Below are 24,722 nucleotides of genomic sequence, written 5' to 3' on the forward strand. Positions count from 1 at the left end.
CTCGGACCCGACTTTGGGACCCTGCTCTGTCCTGGACTCCTCCTGAAACTTCTCTCCGTCAGGAAGTCGCAGCCCATGTTAGGAAATGTTTACCCTGCAGGCCGAGGAACAGTCAGCTGCAGCGGGACAGTTACACAGCCTGTTGGGTGCCGGTTTGCAGTGGATTTCTCTCCGGGACGATCAGTATAATCCCTCACCGTTATGGCTCAAGTGAAAATACAAGCGAAAATGAACGAAGTTGACAGAAGCAAGTTCAGCAGGACGTTGTCCATGGCAGATCGATCCGGACGACTGCTGGAAAATTTGGATCAGCTGGAAACGAGGTACAGTTAAGTAACAGGCCGTGAACTGCCATGTGCGTTACATCTGGCTGTCAAAAAATAACGCTGTTTAGGAGTGAGGGGGGAAGTGAAATGCTCAGTTTATTTCTCGCCGTTACTTTACTGTGTGCCAAAGCGTTTAGAAATAAAAAGTGGAAATGTCTTGTTGAAAAGTTAACCGGCTTATATCAAACCGAGAGAGTTAAAGTGAGTAGGCTATGAGGTGGCTGTTGTTATTTCTCTCTGTCTCTAACGAAAAATCACTCAAATATTCCTATAATTTCCCTATAGGCCTACAGGGACATGTAGGTGTGTCTGTGGTAGTGACCTTATCTTTATGGTATTCTTTTGTCTCATATTTATGTACTTCATCACAATATCCTACAGTGGGGTTTGTATTGTTGTATAATTTATCATAGCTTATTGTAGTGGTCATGGTGTCTCTGTCTGTCAGGGTGGAGGCTTTACGCGAAGCTGCAACGGCCATTGAGCAGGAAAGGGAGGGCATCCTGGAAATGATCCAGTCCATACAGAACAGTCAAGAAATGCGAAACATCTGTGCTGGTGAGTCCGGTGACTTATGACATCTTTCTTTCAGCATCGGCCACTGCTTGATTGCACTAAAAAAAAACACTATATTCATATAGCCTAATTTATAGGGAACTTAAATTTAGCTATCTTTTTGCTTTATGTATAGACTATGTTTTCTCTGCTGTGATATCACTGTAATATCGTGTGCTTGGAATTGTATAACTTTTTAAATCAAAATTGATTTCATGATCTTTGAATGTTACTTTTTAGGTGTGGTGTTTTTTAAGGAATCCTTTGGGATGAAATAGAAAGTAGGCTATGCCTACTGGGAGCCAGCTGGGATGTTGAATCTTACTCAATATCTCAGAACTGCACTCCGCCCAGACAGAACTTCTTAACTCCAAGCTCACAATATTCCTTTTGTTAGTGATATTTGTATAGTGCCCTTTTAAAATATATTATAGGGTTAGGCTAGTTGTGTTGAACCACTGACAGTTCCCTTGTCTTATTTCCCCCAGGGGAGAGAGAGGAGCTGACTTTAACAGCGGAGCGGCTCATGGGCCGGACTCTGTCGGTCGAGGTCTCTGTCGGCACCATCAGGAGTTCCCAGCAGGAGGACGCGCTGCGCAGAGCCACAGCCATGATAGACGAGATCGTGGGGAAGCTGCTGGAGGACATGGACGGCGGCCGGCAGCGGCTGCTGGCCCTGCACGCGGCCTGTGTGACCGAGGCGCCGCCCGTCCCCATCGACCAGAAGTTTCAGGTCGTGGTGATCAGCTGCGCTCTGGAGGATCAGAAGAAGATCAAGCGCAGACTGGATACTCTGCTGAGGAATGTTGGACACGCTGAGAAAAACATCAAGATCATGGATAACCAAAAATTGGAGGACTCCAAAACCGCCAACGGCAGTCATTAAGAATAATTCACCAAACCTACTGGGTCTTCAATCTAACCTTACCAAGAACTAGCTACAGTAATCTTATAGTAGCCTAGGGTAGGCTACGTTTTTAAGGACTCTACAAACAGCAGTAAAGCTAGTTCCTACAGGAACCGTGATCTCACAGTGCATAAAAATACCATCCAAATGCCATTGAGTGCCACAGACACCATCTGAGTCCCCACAGGATTATTATAGTGATTTTTCTTTAGGCTAGTAAGACCAAACTTCATCTATCATATTATCAAGTTTTAGCTTAAAATAATTGTTGTATACATTGGCCTATTTAATATGGATTGCTATTGAATAGCCAATGTGTGTTTGCATAAGCAGTATCATGAAAGAGGAAAGATACCCCCACATTGGAGTAATGCTGAGTTAGAGATTTATTCCAGTGTTTGCCTGATGAAGACCAGCTGAGGTCAAAAAGTTGCTGAATAAACTATTAAGGTTCGCCCAAATAAGAGCTAATCCAATGTGCAGGTATCTGTCTCTATACCACTGTCTCACATCTTGTATCAAGCAGGTGGTTAGGGTTTTGGATGTGCATACACTACCTCCTTGCTGCATGACCACTAAGGCAACACAAATCACAAGCTACACCTACTGTGGATTTTAGCTAAGATTCATACCAAGGAGTTTTTCTGTCAGTGGATGTGGCAATAAAGAAACATTTTTCTCACTATATGTATAATAAGTGCTTGGTGGAGAAGTTTAAAAATTGAAGATGTCAAAGTCTAGGCCCATTCCTGTAAGAAGCAAGGAGAGAAAATTGATGAATGTTGATGCCATCTGCCAACAGCTTTGTGTCACAACCTTAATCTTCTCAGACAGCACCAAAACAGACCTTGTATATTCATATTAACATGTTGCTTTAATCTTATTTGATCAGTGGCCTAGCTGTAATACGTGTGTTTTCTATGACGACTACTGACAGACACCACCTCTTATCTTTTAGCAACACCTTGAGACCATAAAGGAGTCTAACCAGAGAAAGTAATTTTTTGACTATGCCTGTCTATTGAAGAAACTGAAAACAAAGGCAACATTGCTAAGTGCTTACCTCATCATATAGCCAACCAAATATGCCTACAATCCACAAAATATACAAAATAGTAGCCAAATCCCAAAGAGTTTCTTTATGAAACACTACCAATGATTCCTACATACATGAATAAAGATTAACTACTCTTTTTTTTTTTTTTATCATGAAATCATGCAAAACAAATGGCTCTACAGATAGAGAAGTATATCAACTTTGGAAACGATTCCTCATCTTAACTCTGGGGGGCGCTGTTACACTGACAGTATTCAGTGTTGAAGCATTCAGGCAACCTGCAGGCCAGCAGGAGTCACCAGGAGTTCAGTCACACAGGAGCCAAACAGCGACATCAACTGGCCTCTAAAGCGTACTATCAGAATTCATTTAGATCTACATAGTAAAGCGTTTACTCCAAGTCATTTACAAGCAACAGGCAATATTAGGAGACATGAAGGAGGCAGTGAGTGATAAATTGCCATGAGGCCGATCCTGTAAATACAGCTGTGATGTGTGTGGAGTTTATGTAGAACTTTACAACAGCTACTGTATGTTGCTGTCCCTTGTCCAGAACCAAGAAGTTGACTGTAGATAATTATGTAGCAATGGCCTCTGTAACTTCATTATGTTAAAAATCAACTTTAACAGACATGGAGCAGGACTGTGGCTGAAAGCACATAGGCAAGACATGCAACACACACACTCAAAACCTGCCATTTTATTAAATTCATTTGTCAGTCAAATGTTGTTCAGATGTTTGTTGGTAGTTTTAGTCTTAACAACTTAACCTTGGTTGTTTACAGATTTCATTATCAGGCCTGTGTTGTAATTTGAAATTACACACTGGATGCTGGAGGAAAAAAAGTAAAGTTTTATTTATGTCAGATTACCATGAAATTTGTAACATCAGGTGTACAGCTGTGTGTCACACCTTCAAGATGAGATACATTTATAACTGTTAAAACAAAACTTAAGAATTTATTGTTTCTGTTAAAGATGGAGCTGTAAGACTGGAATCATTCTACATGAATGTTTGAAAGTGGTTTATGAAGGCATCTGTGGAACAGTACAGTAACAAGAGGACACACCTGAGTGACAGCACTTCAGTATGGTTAGTTTCATGTGTTAAATATATGGTATTTTCAGGAGACTATGTATGTCATCTTATTGATAAAGTGCGCTAAATCCATTCAATCAAAAAGCAAAAAAGGCAAAGTCAACACATTGTTACAAGTAAGAGAAAGCTTGAGAAATAAAGATAAATTTACAATATTTACTGTACAGGCAATTTCAAACAAACAGCAAGAGGGATTAAAACGTTTATCGCTGCTCAATGGATGAGAATGTAAACAAGGACAAGGCATTGTGGCATTGTAACCATGGTTCAACATTCACTGATGTGGAAAAAAAACAACAACAAAAGGCTTGCATGCAATAAAATTATACCACACATTTTTTTTCCAAAACAGCACTGCAACATTGCCTAAATACAACTGATGGAGAAAGCTTGAAATGTGAAACAATGTCGTCACCAATGGTATAACTGTAGAACACACATTTTAAGCACCTGTTGAGATTTCCACTATCGGCTATGAAGTGAAAAAATGAAACAGAGTCTGGATTCAGTACAGCAGAAACTTGCCCATCCCAACCCCTTGGGAATGACGTTCATTGGAAACTGGGAAATGTTTCTACTGTAGGACTGAAATACAGATGCAGAACATTTTCAAAAGACACAACATGCATGCACATGTATTCCAAAATGTCCGATGTGTTCAAATTTGTTAAAATAAAATTAAAATACTTTAAACTGCAACTATCAATAACGAAATGCCAGTAATTATTCAAAAAATATTTTAGTAAAGGACTTTTCCGCATCACCATATATTCCATTGTGCTTGGTAGACCGGAATGATTCAGATATTTAAGGTTTTGAAAACAAAACAAAACTGAATCTACTGTAAAAAATAACAGGCATTATGCAGACAAGGCATAACATACAGTGTACAGCTGGCTCTAATGGCTCTAATGAGGCATGAGCATCAGTTTGGGAGATTTTCTAGTGTAATAAGTAACTTAGTTTTCTTGCATATCCAGACACACACAAGCATTTCAAGAGCAAAAGGAGTAGTGCTGATGGCCAGCTTTTCGCAGCACATGTTGAGAAAGAAGGGGTTTAGTGTCTTTCCCAAGATACAACAGGGACGACACTACTGAACCTAGAAGCTTTTGGTCTTTTCAACCAGCAGCTTCCCACTGCTTCTCCTATTCAGTCCAACAGAGCAGGATGACATGCAAATAACAGAAACTAATATTCAAAGAAATAAAACAAAAAACTAAATTAAAAAAAATGCTTTACAGAGTTTAGTGTTGATAGGTCACAAACATACCGAGTCAGTCTGAAACCCCATATCTATTCTGGGACTAAACAATGTGTTATTAAAAACTGTACCAAAGTAATGTTGGAGGAAAAGCACAGTTAAATGTAAAAGTATGTAAAATGTAAACAATTGCAATTAAAAATATAGTGCTATAGCTGATTATGATGTGAGGTACTACGGCTCAAAGAGCAAATTCAGAGAATCATTAATGTGATCCACATCACACAAAGTCCTAGCATTTGGTTAACAAATTTGTAAATAAGCGGAGTGTAAGCAGACATATAGAGGGCTATTTTGTGCCAATAGTTATTGATATTTGGTTATACATAAGAGCACATTCTACCAATTTCATGTTACATCCAATCACTGCAGCCTTAATATTTTATTACAGGACAGAAAGATGAAATTTGGCACTATGTCAACTTTAAGGTGTTAAACAACACTTCAGCGAACATATCACTCAACACTGTCATGATTCGTATAAAAATACTTTTGCACAAAGAATTAACTAATAATTCATAGTGTTTTGTCCACGATAAACAGCATATATTGAACCATATTCTATTGATAGTTAGAAAAATATGGTACAAAATAATCTGTGTATCTCCTACAATACATACAAACATATTGCACAGGTGAAAAGTCAAACATAGGAATGGGTAACTGTAAAAATCATTAACATGAACAAATGTTTTCAGTGAACAATAGTGCAACCTTTCCCGTTACATATTTTGCTGAGAGGATTGTACACCAATTCATATTGTCAGTTTCATGAAGTAAATTCCTCGGCCATGACGGGGAAAATCCACCCTAAAACTGGATTCACATAGGTCTCTCCTAAAATACGAGGCAATTCGGTCTGGATTTGATTCTCCCAAAGCTACAAGAACGAACATTCTGCGAGTCCTAATTGTCAGCGGAGCAGCTCCAGGTGCCATTTTGTCTAGCTTTGGGAGAAAGCTATTCATATTAGCAAACACTGTACTGATTAAGCTGTTTATAAACCATAGGAGTATCTTGTGAATTCTGTTTTAGGGCAGATCTTTGCTTTAAATTCATGCCACAAGATTGCATTTGTTAAGTTGTATTACTTATGGAAACCACAAAGAGAACCCAAGAGCTCACAAACGTTCACAGGTATTGTGCACACAACACTGATGGGAATCAAAGGCTGAATCAAAGGATTTTCAACCATCTAGGTGGGGGAAACTCTTAGGATATAGATTAAACATCAGGTTATCAAATGAATAGCATTTCCCACTCTTTGGTCTCTGAATGTGGCTCCCTCCATAGCATACAACATTGACCAATCTGGGCTTAAAAACATTACCCGAGGCAGGCACTAAATTTAAATGATTAAATCTAGACTAAGCTGCAGCTTCCAAAGGGATTTTTACTCTTCTTGGTCCTTTGTTTGTTAGGTCGCAAAGTGATGACTTCTCGGCCATTGCTGGAGCTCTGGTTGCAGAGATTACTACTTGTGGTATTGAAAACACCTTTGGAAATATGAGATTTGTCATTAATGTCACCCTGGTAAAAAAAAATCCTTTAAAAAGGTAATAGAAGAGGTGATGAACAGAAAATGTGTTACCTATTTTATTGCTTGTTGTGTGGACCACCTCTGGCTCCTCTGCCGTTTGCTGTTTGAGTCGCTGCAGATACTTCTCAGCTAAGTATTTGAAAACTACAAAGAGAGATCCAGTGGAAATGTTATTATGTTAGTAGATTTTCAAAATCCAGAACATCATAATTTCATCTGAGTAACATTTTCAGTAGCTCACCCTCATTGACATTGAGGTCCTCTTTTACTGAGGCCCGGTAAAATCTCAACTTCAGCCTTTTAGCCAACGCTTCTGCCTCTTCGCTGCAATGCAAATGAGGAAAATACAGAATTACTCAATTTCATGCCTCATATTGCTTCAGTGCAGTGCACAGTACTACTGTCCTTATTAACATACAATTGCCTTACATTCACTGTGCCAATGCAAGACTTACAGTATTACGTCGTCGTTACAGGAATTGTCACATAATAGTACAAGATCTTGAAAACCCTTACTTTTTTATAACAGTGTCATCCAGGAGGTCAATTTTGTTCTGCACTAGAACAGTGGGAATATCTCCAACCTCCGTTTCCACCTTCTCCCTCCAGTTGCCAATAGCCTGAAAGGACTCCCTGTCTGTGGTAGAGAAGACTAGGACACATGCTTGAGCGCCTGGAATACAGAGAGAACCAATCAACCATTAAAGTTTTCAAGCTATTAGTGATTTTAAAAACGACTTAATTACAGTTTCTTCTAATAATATTAATGTGATACTTGATCCTCCACAGGGAAATTCTGAACCCGAGCTAAGGATGATCGTGTCCCAGAGGAGCGGCACCATATTTCACAGTAGTGGGTGATCTTACCACGGTAGTAGGCCTTGGTAATGGCATCAAACTCCTCCTGCCCAGCGGTGTCCCACAGCATCAATCTGACCTCTTCGTCATTTACACTGTAACAATAAGCAAGCAATGGGAGAAAAATGACTTGTACATATTGTTCTAAACCATGCATAACAACAACTATCTCGCAGACCTAGCACAGTTTCCGGATTTATCAGTAATATTCATGTTCATATGCCAGACCTGCACTCATGAGCCCCATACCCAGATCTCCATGAAAAAGGGGAGAACCAACATCTGCTTGTGCAGTTTTACACAGCAATGTTAAGAGTTGCTAGCTACGGTTGACACACTAGAACAGATTTTGAAAGCGCATTGCATCACTTGGTCTCTCAGTCATAAATATGCTAACACTAGATGATTAGACAAGGATGGTATCACACACTTAATAACTGACATTATCCCGTTGAGTCCTGAAATGCGGAGTTACTAATCCCACAGAAACTTGCGCAAGCCAACATGCCTTAATATGTATTAATATGCAAATTAATGCAACGTGAATGAATATGTACAAGAAAAAAAAAAAGAGAGATTTTGGGCTAAGTCATGGCTGGAGAGAAACGGTCAATGTGGGCTGTAGACTTTGCAGTCAGAACTGGAGGTGAGGCTTTATCAGAGAGGTCATATTAGCAAGGCTAGTAGATTAGTGTGGTTAAGATTAAATCTGTAAACCCCTCACACTAACAGATCATCTTTGCCGACTACCGCTCCTGATTAGGATTTCCCCTGATGGGGAAATCTGGTGGAAATCGGCCTGATAATCCTCTAGTGAGTCCCCACCCTAAAATACCTTTATAGTTTCCAAGACAAAGGTAGGCTTGTTCTAACTTTTAAGAATATAGTTTCTCAAATTGCCCTAGAACCATATGTAGAGCTGAAACAGGGATGGCTGTGGAACCAAAACTAAAATTACCCCCAAGCACATTAAATTGCTACATTCAATTATAGAGGAGACACCGTTACTGGCAGTGGCATCATCAGAAAAATAACAGTAAACAAAATATGACCAAACCATGAGTTAAATATGAAATATATGATTGATAGTGGAATGACTAAATTCTGTGACTCAAGTTCCTTACAGTATCTGCCTTTCCAGAAAGTCCACTCCGATGGTCTTTTTGTAGTCCTTGGTGAAGATGCCCTTGCAATAGCGTTGGATCATACTCGACTTGCCAACTGCTCCATTGCCCACCACGACCACCTTGATGGCCACTTCCATGTCCTCCTCCAACATGGTGGCGAGGTCTGGTTGGCTTTCTCAGTTCCACTCTGTCTGGGCAGTTTCAGTGATCTACTACAGGAACACATACACCACCTGAAATGCATGTGGAAAACAAACAAAATAAGCATATGGAAAGATAGAATAATTAAAACTGTAAATTTAAACTATTGTTTAGGGAATATACAAGACTTACGAGTTCTTCATTTTTTTTTTAGGAATTAGCCTAAAGGTTAATCATTGACAGCATTAAAGGCTAAACCATTTTCCCTTAGCTTAATTGATCTTGCATTATGACTTGAATGAAGACAACAACTGTCCCTGAATTAAGAGCTCCAAATGTTAACTGGATCAGAGTGTGTGCTGGAAGCCAGCATGACAAAAAGAAATACAATATTCATGTTTTTTATGTATTACAATTGTGTTCATTTTGCATGTTTTACCTTCAAATGACTGGCAAAACGAGAGTCTATTGGATGAACAAGGCAAGACTAGGCATGTCTATGATGTCAGGCAAAATGTAAACATTGATACAGTGAAGTAGGCAAAACACCGTAGCAGCATATAAAACAATATAAAATACCTCTCCAAATGACTAACTCAGCCAGTTTCATCCATAACTCTCACCGTACATTTTTGATTATCGGAAACCCCAACATAGACAGCACAATATTTCGGCCTGAAAGTAGATATTATGAAATGGATTAGATTAAGATGCTAAATCAGCCAAGTTTAATATTGGACATACAGATGTACAAATCTGTCAGACCTAATGATGAAGGTTGTCTGTCATCAACTACGAGAAAATACAGGTACCCTCTAGCTGCACGTTACCACAAAAAAAAAAACCCCAAAAAACCTCACAAATTTCACAAGGGAGAGCGTGCACTCTGAAAAACGGGCTTAACATCCACCATGGCTGGAATTATCCATTAAACTTTTAAGTCTGTTCACCTCCCAAACTGACACAGAACCAGCTGTTGTAAAATCCAGAGCGGACTTGTTTGGAGTGATTGTGCAATTTGTTTATTCTTCCATTACCCATGAGAGCAGCAGACTCCACATAGCAACTGGGTCACCCACGGCTGTATGTGTAGCCCTGCGCTAAATACTGTGGTAATGCAGTGCCTTGTGGACATTTAAAACATACTGCATGACTGGTGTCTTGATTTAAGTCACAATGTGTATCCCAGCATTAGACATCATTCATGAACTTCAATTAGGGTGCAGGATGCAACAGTTGTTGTTGTGTTTTTTTTAACATGCAGGCAAAATAAAATTAATTAAAATAAATTTCACTGTACCAACTGTGGGTGAACAAAAATGTCACCTCAGTAAACTCATTAGTAGGCCCTAACCTAAACATAACATAAACATAACAAGCCCAACTTATAAAACTGACAAAACATACAAGTAGAGGATTCCTGTTAAGTGAAGATTCAAGATACATGATACTAGCTACTTGCCTCACTAGGTAAGTAATACTCTCAAGGCTGCACCACCTTCTTTCAGCTTGGATTCACAACATTGTAAAGCCAGGTTACACATTATGTGAAATTATTTTGCTCTTTTATGCTAACTCAGCCTAATCATTATCCCACTCAGAGAACCTCAACACAACCCTAACCAAACTTTAAAGACATGGAGGTAGTTTAAGGAAAATAAAAAATATAGGCCTAGGTTTTACATCGCGAAATCCATTGGTAGGTTATACTAAGTATTGTTACACATTTAAGTGAAACACGGATACATTAAGATATCTAGGAGATTAATACACCTCTCAGACAGTGATTCATCCTCACAGAAACACACACCCGGTGCATCATTAACGTTAATACGTTTGGCCAGTCAGTGAAACAATATGAATGACATGGTGTAGTATGTCTGCCCTTGTGTATTTTCCTGTCCACTTTTCCTGTAGGTGGTAACGCCAAGCTCTTTGGGGATTACAAAAGTCTTCAATCAACTTTTCATTCTGCTTCGTTCCCCAAAATCAGATACCGAGTAACTCTAGGCGATGGTCTTCAAAGTACCAAGTCTGCCACTGGTAGCCCGTTAGCAACGTTGACTAACACTTAGAGGAAACAAGGCTGGCCAAGAATGAAGAGCTAGCAAACTCTAAGAGGGGACAATGTCTTACCTGTAAAATGTTATTCATTCGGAGTTGGCTACCGTTAGATTAGCTAGCTAGGGAGCTAACCAACAATCACATGTCTGAGTCTTCAGTGGTGCTCTTCTCTGTGCCAAGAGGAGACGATAGTCACTCTGGGCGAATGTTAACCTAGCTAACGTTACCTAGCTCAGGTTAGCAACTGTTCCTAGAGAAGACAACCTTCTGCTCCACCTTTAACGTTGTTTAACAACTGCACAAACCAAATCTGCCCCGCTTCACAACGACAGATACATTTTAATTAACGTCAACATCGGATAAAAATCTATAACATTTAGGTTATGTAAATGCATATCTATCCGCGGCCCTCCATCCCAGCTACGTTGCGCATGAGAGTACTAGCTAGCTAACTAGCTAACGTTAGTTGCCAAGGGGTAAAGCCAAAGAGAGTATATAGCAAGAGAGTCAACAGGAACTACAAGCCTTGGGAACGTTTGTAGTTTGGAAGTCACGACTGTATGACGTAAACTCATAACTGATATATTTTCTCAATAACTTTGATTTATGTTCATATGTTTGGCTCTGTGGCTTACTTGACAGAAGAACTAATGACAGCACTAATAAACACAGAAACCAGTCTTCAGTCCTATCTAGCGCCCACGATCTCATCAAATAACAGAGCAAACAAGAAAAGATCTGACAGGAACCACGAACCTTTGGGAGACTTTTTGTTCTGTTTGTAGGTTGTAAGTGCACAAGTACTTGACACACGCACTATGCTTACAACGTACAGACAGAACTACAAGTTTCCGTAGTAAAGTTACTTATGAATATTTACTGTGGGTTTGATGATCAGGTTGTTGGGTCTGATGCTGCGTTCATGACCTATGGGAAAGACGGTAGATGAGTGTTTCCCATTTCAAAATACCGTTCAGCCCAGGTTTTGGCAGGAAATTCCACTTGAAAACACAGTCCACCTCAGATATCAGGTAGTAAATACTACGTGAGAACCCAGGGTTCGGTGATGGACCCCGATTTCTCTAACTTCCTAAATTCTGACGTCAACAAGAAAGAAATAGCCTACCTGGAGTGAGGTGCTGGAATGATACATTCATTTCAAAAACAAAAGGAATAATTTGCATCACATAAGTCATTTGTGATCAAAACTCGGTAGGATGCAACTGCTTGCTGGATTTTCATTTGTGATTGACACTGCGTTTTTGATATATTATAAAACATTAACTCAAATGTGTCACTAAGTGCATGTGTGGAAGTGTGAAACAGCTGATCAGAAGCAATCAAAATCTATGTAAAACGTCTATCATGTTGACAGCTTCAAACAAGTTTGAATGCATGAACATATCCAAGTTGTTGCTTTTTACTGTCACTATTCACACATAAAAGTAATGCAGCATGGCAAATGATCTGACAGAAAAAAAACAACCCAGCCCACATTAACGCTATACTAAGTGTATTACCCCAGTAGGCTGAGGAGACTCATTATAATCTGTGGCAGGGTGGTGCTGTGTATGGAGTCTGGCCTTCGACCACAAGGCCCAAGTTCAAGCCCCTGTGAAAAGCAAGCATCCGCCCTGTCAAAATGTCCTGAGCCAGACAGTGAGTCCCCACCAGCTCCAGGGAGCACCACTGGCCCTGCAGCCTGACCACTGTTTGGAGGGGGGCAAGAGCAAAGACAGCTTCCCCTTTGAGGATTTATAGAAAATCACAACAACAACAATACTACTACTACAACTAATAATAATAATGATAGTAATGTGCTGACCTGGCCTGCATCCCCAGCTAGCATCCACAAGTAAGAAATCTTTACCCTTGCCATCTTGGATCAGTCACAGCAAATTGCAAAGCAACAGTTAAATAATGCAATCATTTAAAATAATGGTGTAAAATATTTTTTTAGTCTGGAACCCAAACTGACTGAAATTCTTGCTCTCATGCGTGAGCTCATTAAACCCAGTAGGCCACTACAATCATGTTGGGGACACTATTATAACGATGTCCAGGGAGCCCAGCAGGCAGCACAAGCTGAAGCTCAGCACCAGCTATCTTCTTTATTACAGGTAAGGTTTTTGCCCCAGTCTGGTTCTGGTTCTGGTAATCTCACACCCATCATTCTGGCATCCAGTTCATTGTAATCACACACATAGAAGTGGGGATATTATCTCAACGCCTCTCCCCTGGCTTCCTGCCCTGACACATCCTGTGAGTCACATTCACTTGTAGGATGCTCCCAAGGTGCAAGACTCCCCCACTGGTGTATTCTCAGTAGGTTCAGGACTGGTTCACTGCATGCCTGTTGAGGAGTTCAAACGATTAATCACATCATTAAAGTCGCCAAACACTAAATGAAAGTCGAACGACCCTCCACACAGCTGACCAGGATGGCATGGCCTGGGGACTTTGCATTTGTTTAATGAAAAAAGCAATCATGTCTGAACCCACTATAGGCCAGCGCCCAAAGGGGTTACGTCGAAATGAAACGGAAGTGGGAACCTTTACGAGTAGCACCTGAAGCTATCATCTGTAGTGAAGCTTTGGCGAGCCGTTGCTCTTCCGCACTGAGGTAGAGTGACTCTGGGTGCGTTGGTTATGTTGCAGAGAGCGTCTTTGGTGGTTGTTGTTGCACACAGGTCAGCGGCGGAAGAATGGTCGTATAGAGGTAAAAAAAATACATGGGTCAAAAGTCATTTTCAATAGCGGTCCCTTCGGGAACAGGACTGGTCGAATTTTATTACACAGCACCGTTAAGTAGTTCCTTATCCGCAAAGAGGTCCTGCAGCGACTGATAAGACGGAGCGTACCGAACAACTAAACGAGCGCCCACACATTCTAAAAGGAAGCCGTTGGTGCGAGAGGTAGATACACGATTGGTCCATTTTCTTTCGCTGGCTAAAACGTCATCATTTACCCGCGTTTGTTGAAGAACACACACACTGGCATTTGGCGGGATTCAACTGGGAAGAAGCTAACGTTACTTCATCACCTAATCGGTAATGTTACGATAAATCACACCATTTCACAGGTTTGATGGTGAAATCACGTAGCTAGTTATGTTAATGTCATGAGCAAATAGATTCTTATTGGCTTGTTCTTTGTGTAGCTTTCTTCTAATGTTGGCTAACGTTACCTCTGTTAACCTAACTAGCTAGTTAGTGGCTGGGCCGTGTATTGTTGACTAGTGAGCTAATTCGGGGTTAGACTTTTCAGTCTGTGACCAAACTAAACGGTCTCTATTACACAGACTAACTCCAGTCTCCTTGTGGGGTCCAGCTATAGCCTTTATACGTAGCAAGGAGAGAGAGTGAAGGCACTTGCCAAGGCTGGGGACCGAGTGTAAACAAAACACAACCCGCTAACGTCAGCTATCATCAGGTTTTCCTCCAAGCGGACTCAACCTGGAAACTGGACAGGACACGGACTAAAGCGAACTACAACATATTGAATTGTTAACCTACTAGCATTACATACATCTTATGTGCAATCTCCTCATAGATTGGGCAAATTAGGAGCACAATGGCTGCAGTTTGATAGGAGCGAAATAATTGATGTGTGGAGATTGTCATATTGAGTCAATAATTGGAGCATGTGAGATTGCCCCAAAATGGAGAATTATTTCTAGGCACCAGTCAAACACTGATCAGTTTTAGCTGGTGGCTAGTAAGTTTGTCTACTCCAACAGCCGCTTTGGCTTGATAGTTAACTGGTCTTCATTTTGAGGCCCTGTTACTCATTTAAAAACATGGCTAATTTTGGGATGAACCAGCTACTGCACTTAATAGACAAAAACATGACGTAGTTGCTTGTCCTAGTAAATGGGTTCATACAGTAGGCCTAAGTACTGTCATGGACATAATAAATGAAATGATGATGATGATGATGAATAAATGAAGTGAGATTAGTTACAGTAAGTGCTATAATTAAATTATGATTCCCAGCACCCTTAGGTTGGTCAGACCAAATTGGAACCGTTGGATTTCAACTTGTCTCATCTAACATGCCAGCATGGTGACTACTGGCCCACAACTTGGTATCTTAAACATGTTTGTTTTGCCTCACCATCAGGCACAATGCAGTTTTCCAGCAGAAGGAGGAAGATCTTTACCAACCCTCAGACAGAGCTCTATGGACATTGTCTGCAATTCTATGGGCAGCCTCCTCTTGAAAACATATCGCTCACCGAATTCGAGACATTTGCTGTGGAAAGACTGAAATGTAAGACCTAGCTCTCATGCTAATCTGATATTTAAATATATGAGATTTATACTCTCAAAAGGGTGAATAGAACTATGATATTAGACAGTCCTATCTGTCATTATGAAATGCAGTTTGTTAAACCTGTCTGTTTATTGTTTACAATGTCATCTTTTAATGCTGTTGCAGTGTTGAAGACGGTCGAGAATTTGGGAGTGAGCTATGTGAAAACATCTGAGCAGTACTCAAAGAAACTGGATAATGAGTTTTCAAACCTGAACTTTCCTTACAGAACAGAGGCTGTGAGTATGTTTAGCTCTACATCACATCATTTTTAAAACGGCATGCAGCACTGCATTTACAATCTATTATTAGTGTTTGCCTATCTCAACACCTACCCCAAAGCTACGTAGCACAGTGTTTCCTCTATGTTCATTTACCAGTGATTGGCCTTCAAAGCAAGCTAATTGCCACCACTACTTGAGAAAATGTAAAAAAATAAAAGCATGTTATAATTGAGCCATTTTCCGCCGAGGTGCAAAAAGTATTGGATCAGTGTTTACTGTTAGTGCTTCTATCATAATGAACTATCCATATTAAAACAGTTTTAACATAGCAACTTAAACTGGAACCAAAATATGGAGATCAAAACTGGGACAGGTGTAGAGCCAAAACCAAAATTGCCCCCAGCGCCACAACAAAAATTATGAGGAAGTAGTGAGAGATGAAAACCATCAGTTATGTCATGAAAAATCTCAGTCCTGAAAAATTACTCTTTAAACCCATCAAGGATGATAAAAAAACTCAGAGCGGACCGAGTGAGTACGAGAAACGAAGAAAGGATCATATCTCCCACTTCATTCTCAGGCTTGCCTACTGCCAAACGTAAGTGAAGTCTTATCATTTCTACAGAATATTTGCTATCAAATTATAGTAAATTAAAAAAAATGCTGTGGAAAGGGTATTTAAATTCATAACAACTGCAACTGAACAAAAGTTTTTATTTCCAATGGGATCTTAAAGGGAGGATCTGAGGCGGTGGTTTATACAACAGGAAGTTGACCTTTTCCGCTACCGCTTCAATGACCTGCCTCCAAAATACAAACTTGAATTTCTGCATCGAAATAACCTGGAGTATAATACGGTGAGTCTTTTTTCTTTCTTTTTTTTCTTTTTTAAAGATTTTTTTGGTAGTCTGTTTTTATACCGTTTATTTAAATGTAGCCTTAACAAAGAGTTGTCTGCCATTTCAGTGAAAATATTTGAAAAGCACAATTCCTGGCAATACTAGAATATTTGCTGGCATGTACATACATTTCAGTTCAGTTGTTTACACCGTTTGTGTCTAGCCCAAGAATTCTTGAATTCAAGTGATCAGTGTGTACTGTGAAAGCACAAGACGACAAGCTGTATGGAGCTGATCCATATACTGTAGATCCTGTCCATTCAGAACGTAGAGTGTGAATGAGCCTTTAAACAAGTCACAAGTGCATTTCAATTTAAAGAATGGACAAGTAATTTCCTTGCTGTAACTAACTTGTATCAACAATAATATAAAAAGTGGTGTATATGCCAAGTACTTTTGAAATGGATGTCAATTACAAGCAGTTAGCATTTTTAAAAGTTGTTTAGAGCAGAAAGAGTTGGCTAAAAACAATCCATTTTCCTATCGGCCATTTCTGTATATATTCAACATTACAGAAAGGGTGAAGTCAAAAGCTTCTTTCTGCTGTCAAAAGCAGAAAGAAGCAAGAGCAAAAACCCATTTTGAAAACTGAACGCATTTGGGAGGACCTACTTTTTACCTTGGTGTTTTAGCAATTACCTGTGGAATTTAAATTTAGAGATGGCTGGGAACAGCCCTAGTCAAAAATGTCAAACATAATGCAAACCTCCTTTGCTGTGATGTATGACTGGGTAATAAACATTTCCACAAATGCAAATTGAGTAGATAGACCTACTAAATTATGTATGTTATATATACTCTTAATACTTGAAGGAGATCCATTGAAATCTGTTCAAACAATATCCCCTATTTTGACATCTTGAAAAGAAATCCTCAATATCAGTTTTAGAGTGTCAATTCAGAATGATGCTAAAGGCTCATCACTACCACAGCTGCTCAACCCTCATTATAGCTTTCAGTTGTATTTCAAATATATTTCACTAGATGGAGCTGTTTGATCACAGTAATAGGCCAATTTATGTATCTGGAAATAATATGAATAGTGTCCTGCAAGAGTGATAAAAATGTTGAATATTGAAAGAAGTTTTGGTTTACAATTTCAATCCTTTTTTGTCAAAGACTTGAACAAGTAATATCTCAGGGGTGATTAGTACTTACTTTTTTAACAGTCACAGTAATGCTAATCAGTTTTTCAAATCAACATTATTTATCTTAAAACAGCTCTCTTACTTAATGTTACCTAAAGTTACAGTCCGTCTTTGGGAGTTGTCCTCACTGAGTGAGAATCTTCTTCATGTTATTGAGACTTTTTGACAAGCACCCCTATCCCAAGAAAAAACGTTATTGCACCGACACAATACTAGAAATTACCTGTAATTTATTGAATTTGGTTTGTTGGCCATATACTAGAATCCAAAAGAAGAACAAAGAATCTGAAACAAAAAATACATTGACTGATAGAATGTGAACTCGATATGAAATATCAAGAATGCCTTGAAATGACACTAAGAATTACCTTTTCATATATTGAAATAAATAAGTTAGCACTTGGAAAATTAATGGTAGTACGTAGGTTAAAATATGATGGCTGCAAAGCAATTTTCCCTTTACAGGTCTAATACATAGTTATCGGTTTCTTTTGGTAATGGCTTCGAGATGAGATGGCCTCTATATAAGTTCATTCTGAGTATTGCTGCAGCTCTTTTTGTTCAAGTTCTTTATGTTTTGGCCATATAATAATGTCCACAAACTGGTGAGTAAGGGGGGGGGGGAAGGTCAAGTTCCTCATTCATTTGCTCAAAATTGGTTGTTTTGAGCCACAGTGATTGTAATGCAATGCCAGTAACTACTCAGGGCCTGAATAAAGACTGATCTACTTTTGATGCAGTGCTTATAGAATCAGGATGCTGTATTTAATTTGTGGTGAATCTGCACATTTATGAGCATAACTTTTGCAAATACATTGTGGAAACTGCTGAACTCAACACATGGGCAGTGAAGGATGAGCAGTGGACAGGAGGGTATAAAATATTCTCCCCGTCTCTGGCTGGGTTAACCACACAGACAGCTCTTGGCTTGTTTACAAAGGCAAGCAACTGCAAGAAACTTTTCTCTTTCTTAGTCACTGCACCCAAAAATGAACAAAAAATGTTGCAATGAAAAGACAACACAAATCCATTTTAGTGCCTTTCACAGTAATGGTTACATTATGAAACATCCAAAAACACCTTTTCAAAAAGTTATTCACAATCAGGATTAAGGTGTTCCTTGAACTGTGTAATCAAACATTCATCAAAAGCTTGATATGAGTGTAACCAGTGTAGTTGAATAATTTTAAAATGTTACAATGACGAAAAATCTCTTTAGTCATTTGTCTTCGGCTTCAATGCAGCTCTTCAGTTTTGAGGAATCTGTAAAGCACTCTGGTTTCTTTTAAATAGTGAAGTTAATGCATTGCAAAGCCTTAACTAATTCTCAAAACAGTGCATTCATTTGATGAATGTTATTCGGTTTCCCTTGGTCTCAACCTTCAATGTTTTACCACTGACAGTTCTGCCTTTGCAGCCCTTCACTGAAATCCATCATCTTCATCAATAACTTTTCAGATTAGTCTCGAGGAAAAGAAGGCTCTGTCGGATAAACTTGTCAACTCCAGTTACGCTGTCAGTGGAATCACTGTGGAGGACCAAGACTTCTACAAAGTGAGTAAATCATCTCTCTCTTCATTGTGACTGCTTAAGAATGTTTGGTACTTTTGACTGAGAAAGTGTAGCATGAACCATATAAATGATTCATGGTTGACAGTAATTTGTTGTTTGCGAAACATTGGGCCTCATGCAAGAACCACGTGTACAAACAGATTTGTTCTTAAATCACTCGTACGAGCGATTTAAGAGAACTTGCCGCATTCACCAGTTTTCTCGTATTTAGAATTTTCTCTTAAGTACGAACAAAATGTACGAGTGGTCCAGACCTGTCGTACGAGTCACGTACAATCAACCTGCTGTTCTCCAAAGCAAAAAAAAAAACGTTGTTGTTGACTAATGGATTGTATCTCTATCACTTTGAAGAAATTTTTAGTTCGAATATATAAATTACACTGTAAAGTAATGTATAATCATTTTTTCAAAAGAACGTAGTGTGTAATTTATTTTACCAGAGCCACATAAAATCTCATAAGTATCCATGTGGGTTACATAGTAGCCTGTAAGTGTGCTCAATACAAAGACAAAACATAAAACACTAATAATTGGCAGGTTATTTGACAAACATTCAGATGAGACAAAGGCAAGGTTAGATTGTATTGGGGGAAATACATTATAGAGGGAGATAAATCTGATTTCTAGGCTATTTTACTCCAGTTGATAACGCTAATGTGGGTAAGTGCAAGTGAATCTAAATTTAGGTCTTACCAGGTTGAGGTGCAAGTCGCTGTCCAGGGCGACATCCTCTGCTGAACACATGACACAGCCATATCGCCAATTATGGCCTATTCTTTCATCTGGCTCTGTAACGGAGAATTCCTCTTGGACCCCTCCTGTTACAGTCATGGAACGCCTTGCTTTTTGTCCCCCACCAAAGGGGGGACTATGGATCGATCTCCGTCCGTTAGTTAGTTAGTTAGTTAGTTCGTTAGTTTGTTAATTAGTCACACTGTAATGTTGACTTTGTGCTGCTAGGGGGCGGCATTGACAATGAATGGGGACTCAGTGATAAAGCAGTACAGTTAAAGTTATCATAGGTAACATAATAGTCTACACACGCTACACACATCAGACTGGGTTGATGTGTTGAAGTGAGAGTCAATGGAGAATTTTTGGGCAAACCTCTAACCACAAGACACTGTAGTTATTGTACAGTTGTTGGACTGTTGTACTGTTATTGCACTCATCACTGCACTACCACTGTGTTGACTACTTATATCATATTACCACTTACCTCCTGTGCAATACCATATATCACTTATCATTTAGCATTTATATTATTCATAACACTCACGCTCCTGGTGTTGTATGTTATATTGTATTTTGTATTATAAACTTGTTCATGCTCATACATTTAGAAAGAACTGTCCAACATCATAGGAATAACATGGATTCTGTATTAGAGTGGATTTTCTATTTAAGGTTATTACAAATTTAATGTTGTGCAACAGGTAAGCTGACTACTTAGATAAATTAACACTCTGATTTAATTTGTGTCACTGGTTTTTGTTAACGTAATCAAACCCATTACAGTTGTTACACAGCCTTGAGTTCATGTAAACATGCTGTTTTGTGTGTATAGCTGCTTGAACAGCCACTCGCCTACCTTGACTCTTCTTTCAAAATATGCTTCAGAATACTTTATCACAGTGTGAGTCCCTTTATGTAATTTGGGTCCCAGCGTCTTAAGAAAATTATCACCCTCCCACCACTACATGTAAGAATATAGATTGTGGACTTCAGGTAATTTTCCCCATCGACCTCCACTGTAAAATAAGATTGGCAGAATTTACTGAAAGATTCAATTTCCTTTTGGCAAAAAAATGTTGTACACCCATAGATGGTGTAGTGGTGAACACTCCTGCCTCTGATCCGATCTGTGCCCTGTTGGCTTTGGCTTGAATACCTATCCTGTGTCTCCCATCGTCTGTCTCCTTCTAAGATGTCCTATTGTATCAGTCAAGGAAAAAATGCTAAGGGTACTGAGTGCTCACTCTGCTTTCCAAAAATGGGAAGAAAAGTAAAGCATTGATTTGTCTGGTTTGCTCTGTCAAGTTCTTTCTTCCGTTTCACTACTTCCACAAAATTAGATTTGGGGCCAGTTGTTAGTCATTTTGGGACTGACCAGCTTATGATATGAAATGTAGAGCAAATCTTTGCCCCTGAGGCAGTTTAACCCAACTAAGTGGGGAGGTTATATAATTTCTCATCTGCATTCAGTACCTTGCCTTAAAGTTAAAGAAATGCTCTGAGAAACACTGATCCACATTTTTCACCATTTTCTGACATTTTATAGACCAAACAACTAATCGATTAATCGAGAAAATAATCGACAGATTAATCGACAATGAAAATAATCGTTAGTTGCAGCCCTAGACTTAACAATGTAGAACATCAGTAGAATAAGTTTGAATCCTTAATTCACCAAATGTTACAAGCAACCAAAATGAAGGAGTGCAAAGGTTTCGGCCTTAGTGCCATTATAATATTCCTCTGACCATACAACGATCATGCACATATGTTGAATAATAATGTGTACATCTTTTTAAATGCATAACATATTCCAATCCTCCCTTTCTGTTCTTGGTCTATTTTAAAGGTTCCATTTCAGGATGCCCTGGATCTGGTGCGAACAAGGAAAGTGTACCTCAAAGCAGGCTATGTGTACATCCCCCACCAGGACATTGTCACCATTGTTCTCAATGATTTCCGCACAAGGCTATCTAAAGCTCTCGCAGTAAGTGTCCACATCTCTTCACTGTAATAGAATGGATGAAAGGGGGAAACAAGTTAGGTCACGATACAGAAAGCTTGAGGGGAAATGAGATCCTGTAGTTGGGGGGGCAAATGTGAATTACAACCATTAGGCCTATGCTACAATTCATGACACACTTAAAACTAGTACATACCATAAAGGTAAATTTGTGTTCATGTATGTGTTATAAAAATAGATTAGGCTGTTATAGAAATAGATTACATCACACTGGCTCCATGAAGGAAACAATTTAAGTGCAACAGTGACTGTTCCCTTTTAATGCCCTGAGAGAACTCGGGGGAAGTGCGAGGTTCAAATAAGGGGAATAATTATGCAAACATGACATAAATATGTCTGGAGGGTAGACTGGGGACAGCAAGTATGAAAATGCTTATTGGCCCTACGGGTGTGATTTATTTTTTAAGGCTGCAGTACAGGGTCTGTGGAGGCACAAGATCGGCATATTCATGCATTGCAGTGAATGCCCTGAGGGACAGGGAACATGTTTTGGGAACCAAAGACCTTCTTCATAATATATAAATATGTGAGGAGACAACCAAGGTTCAGTTGCATAGTGGTGATTGGTCCTCATTGGGGACCAGACAGAAGCATGCTCAACAACCATAGGCAGTGGCACTGTCTGGTTGGTGAATGTATTTTGTCCTATTTGGGAGGTGCAAGAAGTCCCCTCTAGTAGCAAGCCACACAAAATGGTGAAGAGAGAAAGTGATAATGAAGACCACAATTCCCATAAACCCCGTTGCTTCCTATTGTAAAGAGGATCTTTGCTTCTTCAGTCTAAGGTTTTCTCTTTTGCTTTACTGAAGAGGATGAACATGTTGGAAGGGATTTTTTTCCCCCATAGCCATTTCAAACGCGCCACCATCTGCCATTGCAAGAAATTCTGAAAACTTTGTTTCCGTTTGCGCTGGAAACACGGTGACCCTCTTCCTGGTTTGTGCTGTAAAGCAGTCCAGCAGATTTCCTATGAAATCCGACCTGATGGCAGACAATGTAATTATGTATTTAGACAATGTATTTAGAGGCCCATGGAGGCTGCCAGTCTTGATCCATCGCACCATCAGTGATGGTCTCATTTGTTTACGGTAATTATACAAACATCTCACAATAATGTGGTTAGGATTTATCAATGTTAAAATGCTACATGTAGCACTTTAAACATATTGTTTTTCCACAATACCATTGAAAAAAGTTGAGACATATGCTGTATGTGTGTATATATGTATATATATGGCATCAACTGCTAGATAGCTGCAAGTACCAGAAGGCATCCCCCTCTTTTAAACTATAAGTGAGTGCACGCTTGTTACAATGTTCTGTCCACCAGTGGTTAACTGTGGTGTTCACTGGGTAGAACAAAAATGTATCTTTTTGTTTGAACATATGAAAATTATTTTTCACCAACTATTGGACATGAAAAAGTATTTGCTGTCTACAGCAACTCTTTACTGACACTTCAAAGAGGACTAATGGGACAACAGGCTGAAGCACAGACAATGCCTTATCTGCCCCTTAAGAGCTGTCTGTCTGAGTTTAGGTATAGGTCTGTTTCCATTTGCCTAATTCAGTATGTTGTGCAAGGCATGACGACTTTAGGTCAATACACTGTTTTCAAGTAGATTTTTCACAGTACAAAATCTTATCAAGATCGTGTTGTGACACTTAGTCTGGAAAAACAATTCTAGCTGGCATGAGCAGGTAAGGACATTGGAAAATGCCAGGTAGAGGCCTGTTTAATTACAATGAATAAGTGTAGAGATGTGCTTACCGTTTGCTGCTGCATTGCCAGTTGGTGGCTCTGGAATTGCCTCGTGCCCTAATGTAGCATCAGGCTAGTAATTAGACCTATTTAACATGGTATGTCCTTACAAGGTGTTTTCTCAGCTTATGGCTGTCACAATTTCTCAAAATTGGAAACATCCATTTTTTTTTTTTTAACTTCAGCAAAGGTAATATTTCAATGTTGGTTTCATTGAACATTGCTGACAGGATGCATGTAAAGCAGTGGCTGCTGTCAGACAAGGCAGGTCCCACATAAAGTCCTAATGCATCTTACAAAGTAATGCTGTCAAAATCTTATCTTGGTTTGTCATATTGAGACGATGAATCTTCGAATTCAAAGGAGACTTGGCCTAGAAAGAAGCATCACGAAAACATAATGTAAAAATCAAAATCCAGTCAAAGTAACAAAGTTGCATAAGAGAGAACAAAATAAAAATTTCACAGGTTTGTTCAAAACTCTTCCAGGGCCCCTTTCCTCGCGCATGGATAATTGAGTTAGCTGGATAAATTGCTGACAATTTGACTCCTTTCTCTTCGCCGAAGTAAAAATGGTGCCATCGCTTTAAGAAATGATGCCAGCCAATCATGTGATTGCTGATCATGTTTTCAACTATCTATTCATGTTCTCTTTATTACAAAATGAGATGCGACTGAGACTGAATGAGACTGCATCCAAGTTTGACAAATCAATCCGCCACCTGTGCTTGAGGAACCGAGTTTGCCGGATGAGGATTAGCAAAATAATTTGAACCAGCTAATATCATATTAGCCTGGATTAATTAACCAGTGCACGAGGAACAAGGCCCAGATGATGTCAACAAAATATGTTGCCTGCTTTCCCGACATTGCTTCCTGATTCCAAAATAAAATTGGCAAGCTTTCCACCACACAGTGGAGCACTGCTTTACCACAGCAGTGCTCCACAAACTTGCGAAAATATGAATTAATGAGGCAACATTTGGGATTTGATATCAATTGTTGTATCATACAGGGAAAATTGTACTGAAATCTAATGCTAATTGGTCTGAGGTTGTGTTGCTGATTCCTCATCAAATGTAACTTTTGTCAGGAGGTTCAGAATTGG

General features: G+C 39.3%; 3 protein-coding genes across 4 annotated transcripts; 2 read left to right on the forward strand and 1 right to left on the reverse strand.

Annotated features, from left to right (window-relative positions):
* The first annotated feature begins 158 nt into the window (after nucleotides 1-158).
* Nucleotides 159-3,399, forward strand: bag2 (BCL2 associated athanogene 2). Its single transcript, XM_071543781.1, has 3 exons — nucleotides 159-323; nucleotides 775-884; nucleotides 1,370-3,399. The coding sequence occupies exons 1-3, from the start codon at nucleotides 202-204 to the stop codon at nucleotides 1,765-1,767; spliced, it is 630 nt and encodes a 209-aa protein (XP_071399882.1). The 5' UTR covers nucleotides 159-201; the 3' UTR covers nucleotides 1,768-3,399.
* A 278-nt stretch (nucleotides 3,400-3,677) lies between these two features.
* On the reverse strand, nucleotides 3,678-11,393 carry rab23 (RAB23, member RAS oncogene family). 2 transcript variants are annotated; one of them, XM_071543664.1, is made up of 8 exons: nucleotides 11,011-11,030; nucleotides 9,454-9,549; nucleotides 8,731-8,966; nucleotides 7,616-7,701; nucleotides 7,265-7,421; nucleotides 6,990-7,072; nucleotides 6,800-6,892; nucleotides 3,678-6,704 (listed from the first exon to the last, which is right to left on the reverse strand). In XM_071543664.1, the coding sequence occupies exons 3-8, from the start codon at nucleotides 8,883-8,885 to the stop codon at nucleotides 6,571-6,573; spliced, it is 708 nt and encodes a 235-aa protein (XP_071399765.1). In that variant the 5' UTR covers nucleotides 8,886-8,966; nucleotides 9,454-9,549; nucleotides 11,011-11,030; the 3' UTR covers nucleotides 3,678-6,570. The 2 variants fall into 2 exon arrangements, with proteins under 2 accessions (XP_071399765.1, XP_071399757.1); XM_071543656.1 differs by lacking the exon at nucleotides 9,454-9,549 and having other exon boundaries at nucleotides 11,011-11,393.
* A 2,514-nt stretch (nucleotides 11,394-13,907) lies between these two features.
* LOC139664816 (DNA primase large subunit-like) lies at nucleotides 13,908-21,817 on the forward strand (the record flags this gene model as incomplete). Its single annotated transcript, XM_071543790.1, has 7 exons — nucleotides 13,908-13,988; nucleotides 15,061-15,210; nucleotides 15,379-15,491; nucleotides 15,980-16,074; nucleotides 16,213-16,333; nucleotides 18,982-19,077; nucleotides 21,680-21,817. Coding segments are annotated over exons 2-7 (708 nt in total), but the record flags the coding sequence as incomplete, so codon positions are not given.
* Between the last annotated feature and the right edge of the window lie 2,905 nt (nucleotides 21,818-24,722).

The sequence above is a fragment of the Centroberyx affinis genome, unplaced genomic scaffold (assembly GCF_046629955.1).
Source record: "Centroberyx affinis isolate AG114_WGS23_722 - 3 ecotype Tasmania unplaced genomic scaffold, CSIRO-AGI_Caff_v1 ptg000240l_1, whole genome shotgun sequence".
NCBI classification, from domain to species: Eukaryota; Metazoa; Chordata; class Actinopteri; order Beryciformes; family Berycidae; genus Centroberyx; species Centroberyx affinis.